The sequence below is a fragment of the Hyaena hyaena genome, unplaced genomic scaffold (genome assembly GCF_003009895.1).
Source record: "Hyaena hyaena isolate Hyena2069 unplaced genomic scaffold, ASM300989v1 scaffold_19, whole genome shotgun sequence".
In the NCBI taxonomy this organism is placed as follows: Eukaryota; Metazoa; Chordata; class Mammalia; order Carnivora; family Hyaenidae; genus Hyaena; species Hyaena hyaena.
The window spans coordinates 4,833,072-4,853,271 of record NW_024080651.1 but is presented as its reverse complement, the minus strand read 5'-3'; the positions used below and the strand labels follow the sequence as shown (position 1 = coordinate 4,853,271).

The 20,200-nt window shown below is 51.8% G+C and overlaps 1 protein-coding gene across 2 annotated transcripts; it reads left to right on the top strand.

Annotated features, from left to right (window-relative positions):
- The first annotated feature begins 1,428 nt into the window (after positions 1-1,428).
- On the top strand, positions 1,429-18,375 carry GAL3ST1 (galactose-3-O-sulfotransferase 1). 2 transcript variants are annotated; one of them, XM_039225878.1, is made up of 3 exons: positions 1,429-1,571; positions 15,975-16,114; positions 16,930-18,375. In XM_039225878.1, exons 2-3 carry the CDS (start codon positions 15,984-15,986, stop codon positions 18,068-18,070), a joined length of 1,272 nt encoding a protein of 423 aa, XP_039081809.1. In that variant the 5' UTR covers positions 1,429-1,571; positions 15,975-15,983; the 3' UTR covers positions 18,071-18,375. The 2 variants fall into 2 exon arrangements, with proteins under 2 accessions (XP_039081809.1, XP_039081807.1); XM_039225876.1 differs by having other exon boundaries at positions 16,927-18,375.
- The last annotated feature ends 1,825 nt before the right edge of the window (positions 18,376-20,200 follow it).

The window sequence follows — 20,200 nt, the reverse complement described above, 5'->3', positions numbered from 1 at the left end:
GCCCTTGCTGAGGTCTGGAGAGACATGCCTTTGCCTAGATTGCCAGTGTCCCCACAGCAGAGTCAGGGCCAGAAACCAAGGCTCAGGACAGTCACTCAGCCCCTGCCAGATCAGGCAGGGAGTTTCTGAATAGCGTCCTCAGGGCTGAGGGCTATCAGGAACTGGGAACAGGATGGTGGAGTTTGGGTTTGAAACGGGGCTCCATGTTCCCCCAATCTGGGCACCTGAGGGCCTTGGCCTGTGCCCAGGCTCTCTAGAAGTGTTTTGGGCAGTGGCTGCAGGCCCACCCTGTGCAGGTGGAAGACCAAAGTTTGGCAGGCTCTGTCTGGCAGAGGGACCAGAGAACCCAGGGCCATCGTCTTGACTGGGCCTTGCTATGGGTGGAGAGGGTTGTGTTCTACTCTGGCATGCTCATGGGGGTAGTGGGGGAGATGTGCCTCCAGAGGCAGGGATGAGGTCAGGGCCTCTAGAGCCAAAGCCTGCCACTCTAGGGAATGCCTTGGGCCTGCCTGGGTGCATGTGCATCCCAAGACCATGGCAAGAGTGCCAGGGCAAGGCTGGAAAGCAAGCCCATCAGATATGGAAAAATCCCTGGCAGCCATGATGATGTGGAATTTTCCCCATTCCAGAGTTGCTCAGTAATGGTGGGGGCAGTGGGGCTCTGACGTGGCCCATGCCCCACTGAGTGGCCAGCTGGTTTTGCACTGCCCGCAGCTGGAACTGTGCATTCCCAACTCAGGAGGGCATTACTTGCTGTCCTTGGTCCTCTGGGGTGAGGAGGGAAGCCAGGAACTGGAAAAAGGTGGATCGGAGATGGGGCACCTGCAGCCTGATGGTGCTATGCTTGGCCCTTTTGGGCACCCTGGAGATGGGTGGTCAGCTGAGACCTAGTGGCATGGCTGTTTGAAGATAGGTCCCTTGTCTGAGCTTCCTTTACAGGATTCTGGCATGACCCCCACCCTTATCCACATTTTGGACCCCAAAAATATGTCGCCAGCTTGCACTGACTCTCGGAGCAGGAACCCATACCTTACACTGGATCTTCAGGGCTCTGGAACCCCCAATAAAAGTTCAGCAACTAGTCTAGCCACCTCCCTTTTCTCAGAGCTGGGCTGTCCTCATCACCACCACCACGCCACCCCGTTTCCCAGGCACCCTCGAATCCCCTTCCGGGGCTGGGAGCTCAGCCCAGCCTTAGGGTCCAGGCGGTGGGACAATGGCCTCGTTGGCCCTTTAGAGACAAACGCGCCTTGTTGAGCCGGCGGCGGGGGCGCGGCGCTGCTCTCGGGGACGCTGAATGCGGCTTCTGTGATTCCGGGAGAGCGCGGAGGGGCCGGGAGGGGCCCAGGGCCAGGGCGCCTATTGGCCACAGCACCGGGGGACGGGCCAGGCGGACCGCACCTGGCCGGAGTAAGTGCGGCGGCGGTGGCGGCGGCTGCAGCGGCGGTAGCATGGTCCAGGCCCGGTGGAGTCGGGGGCCCGGGCGGGTACGCCCCACCGCCTAGTGAGTGCCCGGGCGGCGCGGCCCGGGACGAACCAGCCACGCCAAGCCCGAGGAGAACGGGGCCAAGGTATGTCCTGGGTGCCCAGGACTCACCGTCAGCTTGTGTCTGCCTGGGGTCTCAGCCAGCACTACTCAAACCTCCAAACGAGGGGGTGGCTGGGTGGGCCGCAGTCAGACTCAGAGCTGAGTGGTTTGGGAGTGCTGCACAACTGCTCCAGGGTCCCAGTGCCCCTGTTGGCTGACAGAGGGTGGACAGGTGGGGGCAAGGATGGGGCCGGTTGGTGTGTGCCCTGCCCTTGGTTTCTTCCTTGTAGACCCTTGTCCAGGGTTTTCCCAGTCCTTGGATGTGGGGTGGGTGGAGCTGGAGCTGGGCTGAAGCTGGAAGTCCATTAATGATTAATCTTGGACACAGCAGCCTGAGCTCTGGAGGAAGGGCAGGGATCTCCCCTGTTTCCACCAGCGCTCTCCAGAAGGGGTCGGGTGCATCCGACCAGGGACTAGGGGCCAGGGGAAACAATGGGTTCTCCCTGCTTGGAGTAGGCCTTGTCCTATACCACAGAGGGGGAAAGGCCACCAAAGAGATATGTGGGAGTAGGACAAACCCTGATATACAGGAAGGGCCTGCAGGAAATCCAGCCAGTTGAGTTTCCAGGATCAGTGCCCAGGAGGGGGTCCAGCTTGATCTGTCCCCTCAGTATTAAGCTAGCACTTTGGTCACAGCACAGAGCAAGACTGTGGTCTCTTCCCAGTGGGGCCCCTCTCCCTACCTGTCTTGAGCAGGAGAGGTGATGATCACACATCTGGCTGCAGTAACCCACACCAGTGGCGGGGAGGGAGAGAGGGCCGCAGGCCTGATACCTGATCTCCTGGGTTGCCAAGGTGACAGGTGCCATGAAAATCCTCAGGAGAGCAGTCCAGTTGGGAGAATCCAACCTCTTCTTTTACCAAGGGGGTGACCTGAGGTCCAGAGAGGGTAAGGCCATGGGCAGGCCTGAGCCAGAACAGCCCCAGGACTATTGCACTGTATTTTGCCCTCCAAAGGAGGCATTGCTACCATCCCCTTTATCCTTATGGAGAAACTGAGGCTCAAGGCAATTCAATGACTTGCCTAAGGTCACATAGTTCAAAGGTGGCTGAGTTGAGTACAGATCACAGGAGTCCTGTCCCAGGCCACATTTCAGGACCAAAGCCCTGTTCAAGGACCTCTCTGCTGCTCTGGGGTCCTAGGCTCTTGGATCTGCCTGTGCTGCCCCAAACCCCTAGCTCAGAACCCCTCCCCCCCCTTGCCTTCCTAGCTCCCAGCTCTGCCTGACACTCAGGGGGTGGGCAGGCTGCTACCCTGGGAGCAGAGACAACAGAGCCCTGTTCCCAGCTGCCACCTCGGGCTGCTTCATTCCTTGCTTCTCACTCAGGCAGAGCCCTGCCTGAAGGAAGCTCCCTGTGGACAAAGAAGCCTGCCTGCTTCCCACATATCTCCTTGTCCAATGGACAGGGTTCTGTTGTTTGAGAGCATGGGTTGGATGCCTTCTTGTCACCCAGCAAGAAAGGAGCGTATCCCTGACGGTCCCCACTCTGGCTCTAAAGGACTGAGTATGTCACCCCGGTGAGAGGTAGTGATGAACCTGGGAGAATGAGACACAGGTGGTGGAATTCCAGGCATGGCAGCAGGCTTGTGAAGGACTTCTTGCTTCACTTTGAGTGAGGAATATGAAGAACAACCCCTTTTATGAGCCCTATTCTACTCCAGACAGGAAGGGTAGGATTGAGCAGAGGTGTCCATGGGAATCAGTGGGCCGGGGGTTGGAGGAATCACTAGGTGAAGTGTGATGGTTGGAAAGAACTGGCATCTCAGACAATACCTTCTTTCCCACCTGCCAGTTCCAGGTGGCTTGGGCACTCCCAGGCCTGGTCCCAATAGTGCCCTGACTTGTCATGGGACCTTAGGCAAGTCTTATCTGTGCCTCAGTTTCCCCCAATGTGAAATCTGGGGGTTAGGGCACTTGGGTTTGGAGCATGGGAAGTATGGGTGTTCAGATGAGGTGGGTAGCCTCCCAGAAATCTGCACTAGTGGGTTCTGTTTTTCCTGCCAAGGGGTCTAGAAGGGTCATGATAATAATCTGAGGTATGAGGAAAGGGCTCTGCATGCCTCATCTCATTTGATCTTCACAGCAAGCCCTTGAGAGGGTCAAAGTATTCCCAGTTTTAAGAGGTGAGGCTCAGAGAGGGGAAGTTACTTGCCCAGGATTGTTCAGCTGGAGACTGATGGAGCCAGAATTCATCACCAGAGCATCTCAGCCTCTCCAGGAGGCGAGAGGCAGGTGGGCGGATCTAGGGCATGGTGCATAGCAAGTGCTCAGCACTTTTGAAAAACCTTTATATTGTTACATATTTTTATGCAAACAAGTGCATGACATTCTTTTAAAAAACATTTCAGTTGGGGTGCCTGGGTGGCTTACTCAGTTGAGCGTCCAGCTTCGACTGAGGTCGTGATCTTGTGGTTCCTGAGGTCGAGTCCCAAATCAGGCTCGCCTCTGCTAACGCAGAGCACGCTTTGAATCCTCTTTCCTTCCCCCTCTGCCCCTCCCTGTTCATGCTCTCTCTCTCTCAAAAGTAAAAAATAAATAAAAACATTTCAGTCATACTAGAAGGTATAGAGAGTGATATTACCAACCTCTGCATACTCACCTCTGGTGTTCTCAGTAATTTGGTGCCAATAAAGAAATGACTGACTTCTTGGTTAACCTGACTCTGAGGCTACTTTGGAGCAACTCAAATCTGGTGGAGATTTTCCCCAGACAAGGCAATGTAGCAGGAAAAGCTTGCCTGTAGTTCTGACTTTGGCCATTTAGCCCCTCCACAAGTTTTTGAGTCTCAGTTTTTCCACCTGTCATGTGAGCTAGCAGGCAACACTGGGAAACCTGCTGAGGTCCCAGGTATGGTGGCCATTTGAAACAGTAAAGACAGGTGACCCTGCAAGACCAAAAAGTGCTTTCTGAGTCATCAAAGAACATTGCCCTCTTTTCAGTCAGTTGCCAGACCTGGTACCCAGCTGGCAGCCATTACCCCAGCCAAGGGGGCAGTCGGATCAAGATGTCAGGGGCAAGAGCTGACAGTTTGGAGGGGAGGAATCCTTCAAGCCAAAAAGTTGGGGTTCAGCTGAAGTGCCTCTCTGGACGATCCTACCCATCTCTATCCTGGTGCTCCACTCCAGAGGGACAGAGTGAGGAAGCTTCTGGGTCTTAGCAGGTCACTGCCCCAGGACTCCTGGGTGGACGGCCAACCTCTCCCATCTGCACCTTTACCTGTGCAGCCCACACTTCCCAGATTCTCTGTCCCAGACCCCTGCTGCCTTTTCCCCATTTTAGGACACTTAGGCTCAGAGAGAGCTATGGTCACACAGTAAGGTGTGGTATGGTTCAGACTAGCCACTGCTCCCTCCTTCTCCAGCCAGACTAGTTTTTCAAAATAGAAATATCTTTATTTTTCATTTTAATTTTTTCCCAAAGTAATACAGACTCTTTGTAAAACAAAATTGTATATGTGTGTATATATTTCTTCGCTTCATTATATATTGTGGGCATCATTTAAATGAGTACGTAATAAACCATGGGGTTAATTGCACATAATATTTTTTTTTCAATCTCATACTTTCTGTATCTTTATTTATTTATTTATTTTTACAAATAGTTTATTGTCAAATTAGTTTCCACATAACACTCAGTGTTCATCCCCACAAGTGTCCTCCTCCATGCCCATCCCCCCCTCCCCCCCCACATCCATCAGTCCTCAGTTTTTGTCAGCATTCAAGAGTCTCTCATGGTTTGCCTCTCTCCTTTTCCCCCACCATTTCCCCCCTTCTTCCCCGCCTTGTTCCTCCATCAAGTTCCTCCTAATCCTCCTATACGTGCAAACATATGATATTTGTCCTTCTCTGCCTGACTTATTTCGCTCAGCATAACACCCTCAAGGTCCATCCATGTTGCTACACATGGCCAGATTTCATTGTTTCTCATTGCCATGTAGTATTCCATGGTATAGATAAACCACATCTTCTTGATCCATTCATCTGTTGATGGACACTTAGGCTCTTTCCATGTTTTAGCTATTGTGGAGAGTGCTGCTATGAACATTGGGGTACATGTGCTCCTATGCCTCAGCATTTCTGTATCCCTTGGGTAAATTCCTAGCAGTGCTATTGCTGGGTCATAGGGGAGTTCTATTGTTAGTTTCCTGAGGAACCTCCACACTGTTTTCCAGAGGGGCTGTACCAGTTTACATTCCCACCAACAGTGTAGGAGGGTGCCCGTTTCTCCACATCCTCGCCAGCATCTAGAGTTCTCTGATTTGCTCATTTTAGCCACTCTGACTGGCGTGAGGTGGTATCTCAGTGTGGTTTTGATTTGTATTTCCCTGATGAGGAGGGATGCTGAGCATCGTTTCATGTGTCTGTTGGCCATCTGGATGTCCTCTTTGGAGAAGTGTCTGTTCATGTCTTCTGCCCATTTCTTCACTGGGTTGTTTGTTTTTCGGGCGTGTAGTTTGGTGAGTTCCTTATAGATTCTGGATATTAACCCTTTATCTGATATGTCATTTGCAACTATCTTTTCCCATTCCGTTGGTTGCCTATTAATTTTCTGGGTTGTTTCCTTGGCTGTGCAGAAGCTTTTAAACTTGATGAGGTCCCAACAGTTTATTTTTGCTCTTGACTCCCTTGCTCTTGGGGATGTGTCAAGTAAGAAGTTGCTGTGGTGGAGGTCAAGGAGGTTGTTTCCTGCTTTCTCCTCTAGGGTGTTGATAGTTTCCTGTCTCACGTTCAGGTCCTTTATCCATTTTGAGTTGATTTTTGAATTGCACATAATATTTTTAACCATCCCCTATCATTGGACATTTAAGTTGTTTCTCTCCTCTTTGCTAAACTTTTGCACCCATCTCAAACCTCCTGTTAGATTATCTTCTGTGAACAGATTACCACAGACGGTATTGCTGGGTCTGAGGACGGACACTTTTAGAACTGTAATAATTACTATCAAACATGCAGTCTGAGCACTGTAGGGAGAGTCATTTTGCTCCACTTTTAAAGCATCCTCCCCATGAGATTCCCTTCCAGCTACAAGAAACAACCCTAGGATACCCTCACCTGTTCACCTTCTCTACCAGAGCCCTGTTCCTATGCACACTGAGCAAACAGCACTGATGACCATCAGTCAGGGAATGGTTTATGGGGAGCAGTGTTCCACAGAGTGTTCTCCAGGGAGTGGCTTTAGAGGCGACCTTTATCTTTATCTCCTTGCGGGGCTCTTTCCCTCCCTGCTCTCTTAAGCTCAGGCCTCTTCATCTTCCTCACCCTTTCTTTGATGATCCCATCTGCTCCTCCGACCTCAGTTCTCACCTCTGTGCCCATGACACTCAACCTCTTTCTCCTGAGATCTCCCTTTTCTGCTCCAGGTGAGGGATCCTATTTCTCTTTGCACATCCTATAAGCCTCCCACACACACACCAGACTTAACTTGTCCTAGATTGAAACTAAAAATTGAAACCCAACTCTAATAGTACTACTGCTCTCTTATCTACCCCCCACTCAGGGACTAGCTCCACCCCCAGCCAGCCAGTCACCCCAACAGGAGTTCTTCCCTCTCCTCCTTCACACCCTATCTATCATTCACCAAATGTCTATTCCATGGCCTACGGATGGTTCCAGTTCATTCCCAGTGTTTTCCTTGGTCCAGGTCATTTCATGCCTGGACAGCTATAACAACCACTGTCAAGGTCTGCTGGCTTGTCCCAGCTTCCCCACCCCTACTGTTCATTTTCCATCCAGCAGCCTGATGGGAATCCCATCTTCTCACTCCTCTGCTGAAGACCTTCCCAGTGTTCCCCATTGCCCACAGAACCTAGACCAGATTCCTTAGCATGAATCTGGAGTACATGGCTTGCATCTCCTGCCTGCCCCCACCCCCTTTCTGACTGTGCCTCTAGTCTCCCCTGCACACCCAACCTCTGACATACACACATACTAGGCAGGCCAGCTAAGCTGAACATTTGTTATTTTCTCAGTTCCCCTGGGTCTTTGCACATGCTTTTCTGTCTGCCTTCTGGCTCATTCTAGGGTAACAGGTGCATTAGTTAATGCTAGCTGCTGTGACAAGCCCCAAATTCCAAAAGGCTTAACACAATGGCAGGTTAGTTGTCATTTTGAGATGTAGGTTAGGAGAGTGGTCAAGGAAATACCAGGCTCCTCCCATCTCATGGCCCCACCCACTTGCATATCCTTAAAAACTGCCTCATTCATCCAGCCTATGGGAAAGGAGACCACAGAGAAGGCCTGCCCACTGAGCATCAACAGCTATATTCTGCTCACATTCCATTGGTCAGAATTCAGTCACATGAGGACACTGGACTGCAAGGGAGGATGGGAAATGTAGTTTAGCCATGTACCCCAGGAGAAAAGGGAACTAACGGCCTTTGGAAATTGGAAAACATGCAGCAGTTTCTGCTACCAGGGCCCTATAATCCCAGGAAGCCTCCCTGACCATGCTTTGCCCACTCCCCAGGCTGGATCAGGTGTTTGTGTTCCAGCAAGGCCCACCAGTGTGTCCTCCATCACAGCACTGTAGCTGTCTGCTCCTCTCACCCCCAGGACTGTAAGCCCAGAGCTCTGGCACAAGACAACATGAACCCCAGTGCTGGGCACTGTGCAGGTGCTCCCTAAGTATCTGTGGAACAGATCAATTTAAAACTCATTGTAGTCACAAAAAAGGCATCCGCAATCTATTGATATGTGTGAGGGGAGTGGGGAGCAAGTTAAAAACAAAATGTGCTTCCCCCAAGAGACCCTTTTATCATTTGTATGGGTTAATATAGACAGAAAAAATGTGGGGAGGCTTGTGCTAAAGTTTTAAGGGCAGTGACCTCCTTTCATGGTCTTCTTTACATTTTTCCATAATTGTCTGAATTTTTTTTTCAGTGAGCATGTACTGCTTTTATAATTAAAAACATTTTTTGCTGGGGTTTGGGGGAAGAACTGGTCAGAGATGGTGTCACTGTCAATACTCTGAGAAGAGAAGCCTCTGGCAGGGCTGGAAGCATAGGTTCTGCTATCAGTGTTCCTATTCTAGAAAGCTTTCCTTCATGTGGCTCTTCTTTACCCACCTTCTCACCCCACCCATGACCTTACCTTTGGTTCAGGAGCCTGAGCTCCACTCTCATCTGCCCAAGGTCCTTAACCTTGTATGACACTGGGCTTGTCACATCTAGTCCTTGAGCCTCAGCTTCCTCCTCTATAAACTAGAGATATTAACAGGACTTTCCAGTGGCAAAGATTAGGAGAGTGTGTGATGCATGGGAAGTCCTGGGCATCAGACTGTGTTTGGTCAAGAGTCCACACTCATAAACCACCTCTCTGCTGTTTGATGCCAGCTCTGCCCTGACTCACGCCCATACATTTATTTCTCTATCTTCAGACTAGCTCAGTCCAGAACAGATAAAACAACTCTACTCCGTGCCCTGGAACAATCCAGCACTCAGAGATAAGGACTCTCAGCCTCCCCTGTGACTGTTTAAACTCTGGTATTTTATGGGTACTTGAGGGCTGCTCCCAGGTTGTGTGGGGCGCTGGGGGGAAGAGCAAAATGTCAGAGCAGTGTCAGATGCCTGCTGTTCTCTGGGAGGAGCTGGCAGCTGCTCAACTTATGACAGTGCTCAGTGTGGGATAAATGATTATCACAATAATGATTACTATTAGCTGATAGTGACACCTTGCTCCCTAGAGCCCCATGTCTGAAAGAAGGATGTGAGGTGCTTTTCTGGGCATCCTCTGTTCATAGGCAAGACTGAATCCAGACCTGAAGACAGGCCTGAACCCAGCTAAGAGTGAGGTGCAAGAGATTTAGTGCCTGGGCTGAGCCTGAGGGCCATTGGGGTTTAGGACCAGGGCCCCTAGAACTGCCTCTTCCTGACAAGACTTTGGGAACTATTGGCATCTGCAATCAGCCCAAATCCCTCAAAGCTGGTCCATTGTGTCCCATGCTCCTATCCCTCACGCAGGGTGCAGGCAGGACAGGCATGATCCATACTGCCTCTTTGATGAAGGACTTGGAGCTCAGAGACGTGAAATCTCATCAGATTCCTCCTCCCAGAGCTGGTCAGGTTCTCTGCCTCCAGGAGGCCTCCGAAGCTGAGTTACTTACTCTCTGGGCTCCCAAATATTTTAGACAAAACTTGGTTTCTGGTTGTGTCTCAGAATCTTGAAGCCCTGGAGTTTGGCAAGTCCATATTTGGACTCTGTCTCTGACTACCCCCTGCTAATTTGTGACCTTGAACAGATAAGTTCACCTCTCTGAGCCTTAGTTTCTTCACCTTGAGAGTGAGCTAATCATGGTGCTTTCTACATAGGGCAGGCGTGTGACTTAAATGAGGTGTAGTTCAAGGAGCAAATAGCCACTCTGCCCTACTTGCCTCCCTGTCCCTCCCAATACCTTCAAGCCTGTCCCAGACTCTCTGCAGGGCTCTGCAGCTGCTTGTGTCCTTTGTCCAAGGACACTGAGACCTTGCTGAGCTCTTGGATGAAGGAGCTGCCTGGCTGCTGAGGTCTAGAGAGGGTCAGGGACCACCCAGAGGGTGCTCCTGGCGAAGGGCCAAGGCAGCACCTGCAGGATACAGACACATGCCACCTGCCTATCCCAGGGAGGGAGTTCATGAATATTCACACCCGCTGGCGCATGAGGGAGCCAGCCAGAATACTGCTGGGTGTCATTGGAGCATTCCTGTTTCCCGGTGACCGCAGAGGCAGCCTGGGAGTCAGATGTGGCTCAGACAGGGAGAAGAAAGAGGCAGCCAGCTACGGCCTGAGGTGAGTGTGTCTTCCTCCACTCCTGTGTTTGGGTCCCTGGTGGAGCAGGACACCTGGAACCAAGGCCTGCCTGGTACTGACGCTGTAAGATAGAAGGTTTGCCATCCTGGGCTTGGTTTCCCTATATGCACGCTGTGGGGATGCGTCCTGTTTCTCCTTCATTCTCCAGAGGGTCCTGGTCCAACCAAACAGGAGGATTTCTGGGCCTGGCCTGGAGCCAGCTGTCAGCACAGATGGAGGGTGATGTGGCTAGGGTAACCAAGAAGGACAAGAATAGATGGGGTGGACTAGGGAGGGGGTGCAATCTACCCTGAGTGCCTGGAGGCAGAGGAAGAGAGAGACACAGGTTCTAGTTCTGTCACACTGCTCTGCTGTGTGACTTTGAGGGTGGCCCTGCCCTCTCTGAGCCTTAGCATCTCTGCTCCGCTGTCTTGGAGGCTGTGAGGCTTGGGCCACACTGAAATTGTACCTGGTACCCCATAGCCTTGGACCTGGGGCTTTCAGCTGACTGCAAGCCTCCATCATGGGCCACTGGGCACACACCTTGAAGCGGCCATGACTGGGACCTGGGAGGGTAATAATGATGATGAAAGTAATAATGATGGCAGCTCCTTTCCAGGGAGTGTCTGCTCTGTGCCAGCCCTGTGCTGGGCACTTTCTTTGTGGGACGCTATCTGCAGAGCACGCTGTGATGGAGAGTTGGTGTCATCATTTTGGAGGAGAAATTAAGACCAAGAGAGGGGCACAGACTTGCCTACGGCACACAGAAAGGAAGCAGCAGAACTGGGTTTCAAACCCCAGAACCCTGACCCCAAGGTGCTGGCTCCAGGTACCTCTCATGTATGACTCACACATGTGGCTCTCATACTTGTATTAGCCCTGACCACGCTCTGCTCTGAAGGTCAGGGGGGCATTCATCAAACATTTACCAGGTACCAGGCTCCAAGAGCTCAGGGATGAGTTACCTTCAGGCTTGCGTGCAGCTGGGCACAGGGGGGATGTCTCCTCCCGTAAGCCTGGGCCTGTGAATTAGGACTAGGCCCTGGTCAATAGTGATAATAATAATTAATATAGATTGATCTCCATTTGTGTACATGCATTCTCTCATTCAAATCTTAGTCACATGACTATTTCCTTTCTGCCAGGCTCCTGGCTGCCAGCCAGCCCCTCCCTGGGCCTTGGTCTTCCCAGGGACTCTACCTGTGATTACCAAGGGCCCTGTTTGCCCTGATCTTGCTGTTTTGTGTCCATTGTACACGTGAGGAGACTAAGACTTGAGAGGGTGAGAAACATGCCCAAGTTCGCAGAGGCCAGGCAGGAAGGGAACCACTAACCTTGAATGCTTCTGGCTGACACAGTAGGGACCAGCCACGAAGGCCCCCTGTCTCTCCACTCCTCATTCTGGCTGTCCTGGCCCAGCCCACAGAGACCAGGGCCTGTTGTACTGCTGGGAGAGAGCCCCCAATAGCCACACTTTGGCTTCCTGCACTGGATCCTCTGGCTGCACACACACTTCCTGCAGGCTTGGGACTGGGCCTGGGACATGCCAGGCAGCGGTTGTCAGGGACCGAGCTGGACGCTGCATATTGGAGGCCGGCAGACTTGGGCTTCAGTCCCAGCCTTGCCTCCTGCCATGCCTGGGCAAGTCACATCACCTCCTGGAGTCCCAGTGGGGTGACAGTGGGGTCTGCCTGGCAGGACTGCTGATCAGAATCCGTGAGATGCTCTAGAGAAGCCCCTGTCCAGGATCTGCCTCATAGCAGGGGCTCAAAAGTGAAACCTGAGAGCCTGCATGGTTTGAGGAAGCCCCAGTGGTGGACGAGTCAAAGAGTGAATGAGTGAAGCAGTGATGGGAGGGTTGGGGGCGCTGTCCTGGGAGGGACCAGGCAGAGCCTGATTGGTGGTTCTGGGAAGCTGGTCTGCCCCCTGCTGCTGGGCCTCCACCCCAGAGCCTTTGCATTCAGCTTCCAGATTTCCAGAAAGTGCCCTGGTGAGTGGGGCTGCTGTGGCAGGGTTGGGATCTGGGGAGGGCAAGAATTTTACCCTTCCCTGTTTTAAAGTCAGAGAACCTGAGGCCTAAGGCCTCATTCAGGGTTTGGGCCCAAGTCTGAAGCTCTGATCTGGCCTAGGGTTCTGCCTTGTTCCCCACCAACCACCTCCCCACTGGGCCCCCAGGGGACGGGAGGCCAATTCGGGCACTTGATGCAGGGGGGCAGTTTGTGTTTGGAGGGGAGGGATGGGGGGGGTGCGGCAGCCACTCCTCGTTCAGAGGAGCCAACCTGACAGAGACCAGGAACAGGTCCTCAGGAGCCCAGGTGGGGAACAGCTAACACTCTTTGAGAGAGAGCTATGTGCTAATTGTTTTGCCTACTTTCATCTCTGGAAGAGCCAGTGAGGGGGTCTATCAGCTTCCTAATTTCATAGATGAGAAACTGAGGCTCCACAGAGTTCCTGTGATTGAAACACAGGCCTGGGGCTTCCAGAGCCTGGGGTCAGCACCTCCCCCTCCAGGACCAGACTGTCTAGCACCTTACCCCACCTGGGAAGCTTTATGACCTATTATTTAAATATATTAAATACATTTTATTACCTTTTATTTAAAAATCCATACTCCCTTTTGGGACATCTGGGTGGCTCAGTCCGTTAAACATCTGACTTTTGATTTTGGTTCAGGTCATGGTCTCATGGTTTGTGGATTCAACTCCCACCCCCCAATCACTGGTTGCCTGCTTGGGATTTCCTCTCTCCCTCTCTTTTGGCCCCTCCCCTGCACACTTGTGCTCTCCCTCTCAAAATAAACTTTAAAAATACATACTCTTTTTTAAAAAAATAATTGTTACAGAAATGCATAATATTTAAAAATATTCTGTTATATACCCCTTTCTAAGCTATGCAGAGGATACTACTGTTCAAATTTAGAATACTGCCCTCCAGTTGTTTCTGGGCCTGCATGTATATTTACCTATATACACATATGGATATGGGGGCATAAAGTTCTGGAAATTTCTTTTTCCACATTAATAGATCATGTGCTTTTTTTTTCTAGAGATTTTTTTAAAAAAATTATTTATTTTAAGAAAGAGGGAGCAGGGGAGGATCCCAAGCAGGCCCTGTGCTGTCAGTGTAGAGTCCAACTTGGGGCTCAATCTCACGAATCGTGAGATCAAGACCTGAGCTGAGATCAAGAGCTAGTCGCTTAGCTGAGTGAGCCACACAGGCACTTCAAATCATGATGTGGTTTTGAGCCAGTCCACTTAGCTCTGCCTTGTTTTGTTATTTGGTACAGGCGACTCCATCTGGGAACAAGCTTTGGTTTGTGTAACAGTCACTCCCCCACTGATGGACACAGATTGTTTCTAGTTTTTTAAATTTCTGACTAAGCTTCCATGAATACCGTTACATGTGTGACTTTGCCCAAGTGTTTCTGTAGAATAGTTGGAATTTGGAGAGCTTATACCTTCCTGCTTTGATAGAATCAACTGCCCTCTGGAAACATTCTCCTCTGTTCTCGTTTACTCCAGACATGTCCACCTTGCCCACCGAAGAGTGAACAGGGATAGGTCATTGTCATGAGGGAGGCCACATTCCCTCTCGCAGTTTCTTCCTCTGCAACTTGTTTCTTCATGTCCTTTTTGATGACTAGAACTTTCTAGATAAGCAGAAGACTCAGGGATGGTTGCTGGCTGGTGGGGTGGGCCTGGAGTGCTCCTTCTCTGAGAAGGGTTTATGGGTGCCTTGGGTAACTTTTCCAGAGGGAAGTGTGGGGTCCTCCTCCAGGCGGGTTATTTAGCCTCTGCCCGCAGGGATGGTGGGGATGTGCCATGCATGTGGTCACAGAGCATCACACATGACTTCTTGTGGCCTCAGGGGCCCAAAGCCCCTATGCAGCTTGGTCAGAACAGGAGTGGAAAGTTTTGTGCCCTGGTCTTACAGCTAAAGGGAGGTAGGAAGGCCCCTGAGCTGCAGCTGTTTCCTGGACTTCCATCCCTCAGCATGAATTACTCCCATTACAGTTCATGCCTCAGTCTTCTGCTGTTAGAGTTGCCATAGTTAGACCAAGAGACTAGACTGAAAACTTTCCCCAAACTCCCAAAAGACAAAAAAACAGTACACCCAGCTAAATTTAATTTTCAGATAGACATTGAATAATTTTTATGTCCTGTATAATATTAAAATTAAATTTTATTCACTGTTTATCTGAAATTAAGAACCCCCTGGGGCAAACCTGCCTGCTGGCAATTAGAGAGGAGGTAGGGGTGTGGGCAGAGGCCTTACCATGTGATTTGAACCCTCTCCTTCCTCACTCTGAGCCTCAGTTTCTCTATCTGCCTGCCTGACAGATGCAGGGACATAGGAGCCAGTGAAGAGAGATGAGGAGCCTCAATCCTTAAGTGGGCAGCTGGGAAGGGTGGCACAGGAAACAGGTGGGGCTGGTTAGGTCCTTTGGAAGGTGAGACATCCAGGGGTGCTAGGGTGGCTCAGTCGGTTAAGCATCCGGCTTCGGCTCAAGTCATGATCTCACGATTCGTGGGTTCGAGCCCTGTGTCAGGCTCTGTGCTGACAGCTAGCTCAGAGCCTGGAGCCAGTTTCAGATTCTGTTTCTCCCTTTCTCTCTGACCCTCTCCTGCCACATTGTCTGTCTGTCTGTCTGTCTCTCAGAAATAAATAAAACTTTAAAATAAATAAAAATAAATAAAAAAAGAAAGGTGAGACATTCAGGCCCCAGGGGGCTCCTGGCCCCAGGCCTAGGGGAACAGGGCACTGGGAGAGGGTCTTTTTCTCCATCTTAGAAAATTATTTCATTATGGAGCCCAAAAATGTATAAAAAGGAAACTGATGAACACCCAGGTATCCACCCTACCCCTCAGCTTAAAAATTAAAATTGAAGGGTTCCTGGGTGGCTCAGTTAAGCATCCACCTTTAGCTCAGGTTATGATCTCACACTTCACGAGTTCAAGTCCTGCATTGGGTGAGCTCGAGCCCTGCTTCGGGCTCTGTACTGACAGCATGGAGCCCATGTGGGATTCTCTCTTCCCCTTTCTCACTTATGCCTTCTCTCTCTCTAAAATAATTAATCAATTAAAATTTATTTTATTAAAAAATCTTTTAAATATTTACTTAATTTTGAGAAAGAGACAGAGCAGGGGTGGGGGAGGGGCAGAGAGAGAGAGGGAGACACAGAATCCGAAACAGGCTTCAGGGTCTGAGCTGTCAGGCTCTGAGCTGTCAGCACAGAGCCCGATGCGGGACTCAAACCCACAAACTGGGAGATCATGACCTGAACCAAAGTCAGATGCTTAACCAACTGAGCCACCCAAGCTCCCCTCAATTAAAAAAATTTTTAAACTAAACTAGGCATTAGAACCTTCTCCCTTCTCCCTGTCCCATTCCCCAGTCTCTCTCTGCATTGGCTTTGCCCACCGTCTCTGTCTGCAACCCTGTCTCTCTCTCCATGTGTTTGTCTCTCTTTCTCTGTATGGACCTTCCTGGGGGGCCACAGAGCTGGCAAAGGCCAGTCCCAATGTCAAAGGCTGCCCCTCAACCCAGCCAGGCCTGGGGCAGCAGTGGAGTTTCCCTGGGGCTGGCCTCCTAATGCTTGCCCTGCTCTGTGCTCCTTCACAGGTGTCTGAGATGCCGCTGCCGCAGAAGAAGCGCTGGGTGTCCATGGCCAGGGGTCTGGTGCTGGGAGCACTCTTCACTAGCTTCCTGCTGCTGCTGTACTCCTATGCTGTTCCCCCGCTGCACGCTGGCCTGGCCTCCACGTGAGTGGCTCTCCTGGAGGGCCAGGGTGGGGGTTAGGGTGAGGGGGCACCCGGTGCCCTACACCATACTATGCTGGGCAGAAATTGTACTGAGGGCAGAGCTCACTGTGTGATCCTGGGCCTCAGTGTCCTCATCTGTGAAGTGGGGATAATAATAGAGCCTGCCTCATGGAGCACGAGAATCAAATAACACTGTGTATAGAGCTGGGATCATCTGAGATTGGAATGGGGCTGGGAGGTGGGGGTGACTTGTCCAAGAGAATTCAACTGGCATAGCGCCCAGATTCAGACTGGGGTCTGTCTTCCTCCAAGCCTGGCTCCTAGCCACGAGGCTCTCCCATCTCCTCATGGGGCTCCTCAGCCCGGGCCTGGCATGGCTTGTGCTCTTAGCTGGTGAGCTTGTCCTCTTGGTTAGCTTGTCCTCTTAAGTTGAACTAGAGGAAATTATTGATTACTGACTATTTCTGGTGAAAAACTGATCTACAAAATATGATGTGGTCTAACCTAATGCTAGTTCATGGTAAATGTAGGATGTGGTGACCATGAATGAGACAAGAACCAGAAAGCTTGATACCAACACCACAAATGGGGCCTGTTATTTCCCCCATTTCACAGATAAGGAAGGTGAGACCAAAGAGACCAAACCACCTGCCCATGCATCACAGCCTGTACACAGGCCTGTCTGGTCCTCTGGCCTGCCTCTCCTGCTACCACCATTCTCAACAACCCTGATCTTTAGACACCAGCATGCAGGGGGTTCTCAGTCCTGAGGGCCCCAGCAGACCCTGAGGCTCTCCCCATTTCATCCACAGCAGGACCCCAGAGGGCGCAGCACCCTGCTCCCCTGCCGCGGCTGAACCAGAGGCGCCCACCCCGGCCAACGGCTCTGTGGGAGGGTGCCAGCCTCGTCGCGACATCGTGTTCATGAAGACGCACAAAACGGCCAGCAGCACGCTGCTCAACATCCTGTTCCGCTTTGGCCAGAAGCATGGGCTCAAGTTCGCCTTCCCCAACGGCCGCAACGACTTCGACTACCCGGCCTTCTTTGCCCGCAGCCTGGTGCAGGACTACAGGCCCGGGGCCTGCTTCAACATCATCTGCAACCACATGCGCTTCCACTACGACGAAGTCCGGGGCCTGGTGCCGCCCAATGCCACCTTCATCACTGTGCTCCGCGACCCCGCCCGCCTCTTCGAGTCCTCGTTCCACTACTTCGGCTCGGTGGTGCCCTTCACGTGGAAGCTCTCAGGCCGCGACAAGCTGGCCGAGTTCCTGCAGGACCCAGACCGCTACTATGACCCCAACGGCTACAACGCCCACTACCTCCGAAACCTGCTCTTCTTCGACCTGGGCTACGACAGCGGCCTGGATCCCGGCAACCCGCAGGTGCAGGAGCACATCCTGGAGGTGGAGCGCCGCTTCCACCTGGTGCTCCTTCAGGAGTACTTCGACGAGTCCCTGGTGCTGCTCAAGGACCTGCTGTGCTGGGAGCTGGAGGACGTGCTCTACTTCAAGCTCAATGCCCGCCGCGCCTCGGCCGTGCCGCGCCTCTCTGGGGAGCTGTACCGGCGCGCCACGGACTGGAACGTCCTGGACGCCCGCCTCTACCGCCACTTCAACGCCAGCTTCTGGCGCAAGGTGGAGGCGTTCGGGCGGGAGCGCATGGCCCGCGAGGTGGCCGCCTTGCGGCGCGCCAACGAGCGCATGCGGCACATCTGCATCGACGGGGGCCGAGCCGTGGATGCCACCGCCATCCAGGACTCGGCCATGCAACCCTGGCAGCCGCTGGGTGCCAAGTCCATCCTGGGCTACAACCTCAAGAAGAGCATCGGGCAGCGGCATGCGGAGCTTTGCCGTCGCATGCTCACGCCTGAGATCCAGTACCTGATGGACCTTGGCGTCAACCTGTGGGTCACTAAGCTCTGGAAGCTCATCCGGGACTTTCTCAAGTGGTGACATCCCGCCCGCCAGCAGCCCCTTCTGCCCGCTGGATCGCTGAGGAGGGGCCGGGCAGGGGCCTGCTGGCCTCCCCTGAGCCCTCCTGGTGCCACCCCAGCTCTGGGGGTAAGGTGGGGCTGCTGCAGGGGCACAGCCAGTCAGGACTGGGCCCACGCACACAGGGCCTGAGATCAGTATTTGACGAATGATAGCTTTTTTAAAAGTTAAATCCCCTCCCCTCCAAAAAAGAATGTTCTATTTCCTGCCTCCTCTTAAAGGGGAGACTTCAGAAGTAAAGGAATTTGATGTTGTGTTTTTGTTAATCAGCCTCAGTGGTGCTGACTGGTGGGGCCCTGGGTGGGAGGTGACTGAGGATGGGGGGACCGGCAAGAGAGCATGGCGGGTACCTGAGTGTGTCTGTGGGACAGAGCCAGTAGCGTGGCGGGGTTTGATGTGCACCTGTTACATGCTGAAGCCCTGAGTGGTTAAAGGACTCCCATGAATTACCAACACCTGGAAGATTGTGTGTGTGTGATCATCCTGGGGCTGTTCTAGTCACTTACTGCAACTGAACATTGGTTATGTGCCCAGCATTAGGCTAAGGGGGTTATCCCAATTCATCTTCATCAAAACTCAGCAACGTGGGAACTATTATTTTCTCATGCCAGAGACGATGAAGGGAGTTGAGAGAGGGAAAGTTGTTTGGCCACGATCACACAGCAAGTAAGAGGTAGGACTGGAACAGAGGCTGGGACAGATGGAGTGTGCAGCCAGATTTGAGATAGAGTCCAAGTGTGTGTGTGTTTGTGTGTGTGTGTGACAGGGAGTACTTGGTGTAGCACTGAGCAGCAGGCCCTGGGCCCAGGCTGAGGGTTCCTTGTGTAATCTCATTAATCCTTACAATCACCCTTTGCAGTAGGCAGTTACCATCCCATATTACAGATGTGGGAATTGACATTCTGAGAGAGAGCAGAAGGGACTTGCCTGAGATCTTGTTGCCGGTACACAGCAGACCCCAAACTAAACCGTCTCCTTGGGACCCCAGATGCCTTGCCTCAGTGCCTGTTCACCATGTCCCTGCTTACCCCATCTATCCACTGACCATTCCAGGCTGCTTCACCATCAGATTGTACTCCACCCTACCCAGGCTCTGGGTATCCCCTTTCCACCCTGGGATTCAGTTTACTTAATCCAAAAAAATTAGTCATTTATCAGATAGCTGCTGTGTCCCCCAGCCCTGAGCTGGCCCTGAACATACAAGTCAGCATGTTGACCCCTGCTTTCTTGGAGCTCATGTCCAAAGACAAAGACAGAGGCCAAGCAGTCAAGTCACATTGATTGGTCATACCAACCAAGGTGGGGATGCATCAGTTCTAACCATCTGTCTCCCTCGGCCTCCCCAGGGGAACGAGGGCCCTTTCTGGGGCACAGGACTCTTAGATCTCTAACTAGGAGCCAGCAGCCAGACACAAAAGGCAGAAACCACAGCCAAGTGACTTTATTGGAGACCTGTCTGTATGAGGCTCCAAGCCACGTTGCTTGCACGCCTTATCTGAACATCTACAACATCCCAGCTTTATAAACCAAAGCTCAGAGAGGTTAAGTGACCTACCCAAGGTCACACATCTAATTAGTGCCAGCACTACATTTCAAAGCCAGATTAGTCAGCTCTTTTCTTAACCCTTCCATGAGTTTGAGTCACTCTTTCTCTTGGGAGTGAGTTTCTAGTCCAAGCAGGCTGGGAAGAAGTTAGGGTGACTAACTGTCTCAATTTCCTGGGACTGTCCCAGTTTTTGCACCAAAAGGTCCCACATGCCAGGAAACTCCTCAGTTCTGGGCAACCAGGATGGTTGGTCAGCCTGGGATAGACCCCAGCAGCTCCCTGGAGCCACTGTCTGTCTCTTCTTAAAGTTTCTTTGCAGCAAGCAATAAGCACATCTTTGAAGGCTTTAATTCATACATATAGAACTAAGCATAGGAAAGAAAGAAAAAGAAAGAAAGAAAGAAAGAAAGAAAGAAAGAAAGAAAGAAAGAAAGAAAGAAAGAAAGAATATTATTGACTCCAAATTCATGAAATAATCCCTCTCCCTTTTTAGTAATCAAAAAGAGATGTGACTTAGTGCAATATGATAGTATCTTGGGTTTGTG

What these genes read in the sequence shown, in the direction of transcription:
- GAL3ST1 (XM_039225876.1), top strand. Translation starts at nt 15,984, where the DNA reads ATGCCGCTGCCGCAGAAGAAGCGCTGGGTGTCCATGGCCAGGGGTCTG. An exon ending in CACGCTGGCCTGGCCTCCAC is followed by an intron (nt 16,115 to 16,926) that starts GTGAGTGGCTCT and finishes TTTCATCCACAG; the next exon opens with CAGGACCCCAGAGGGCGCAG.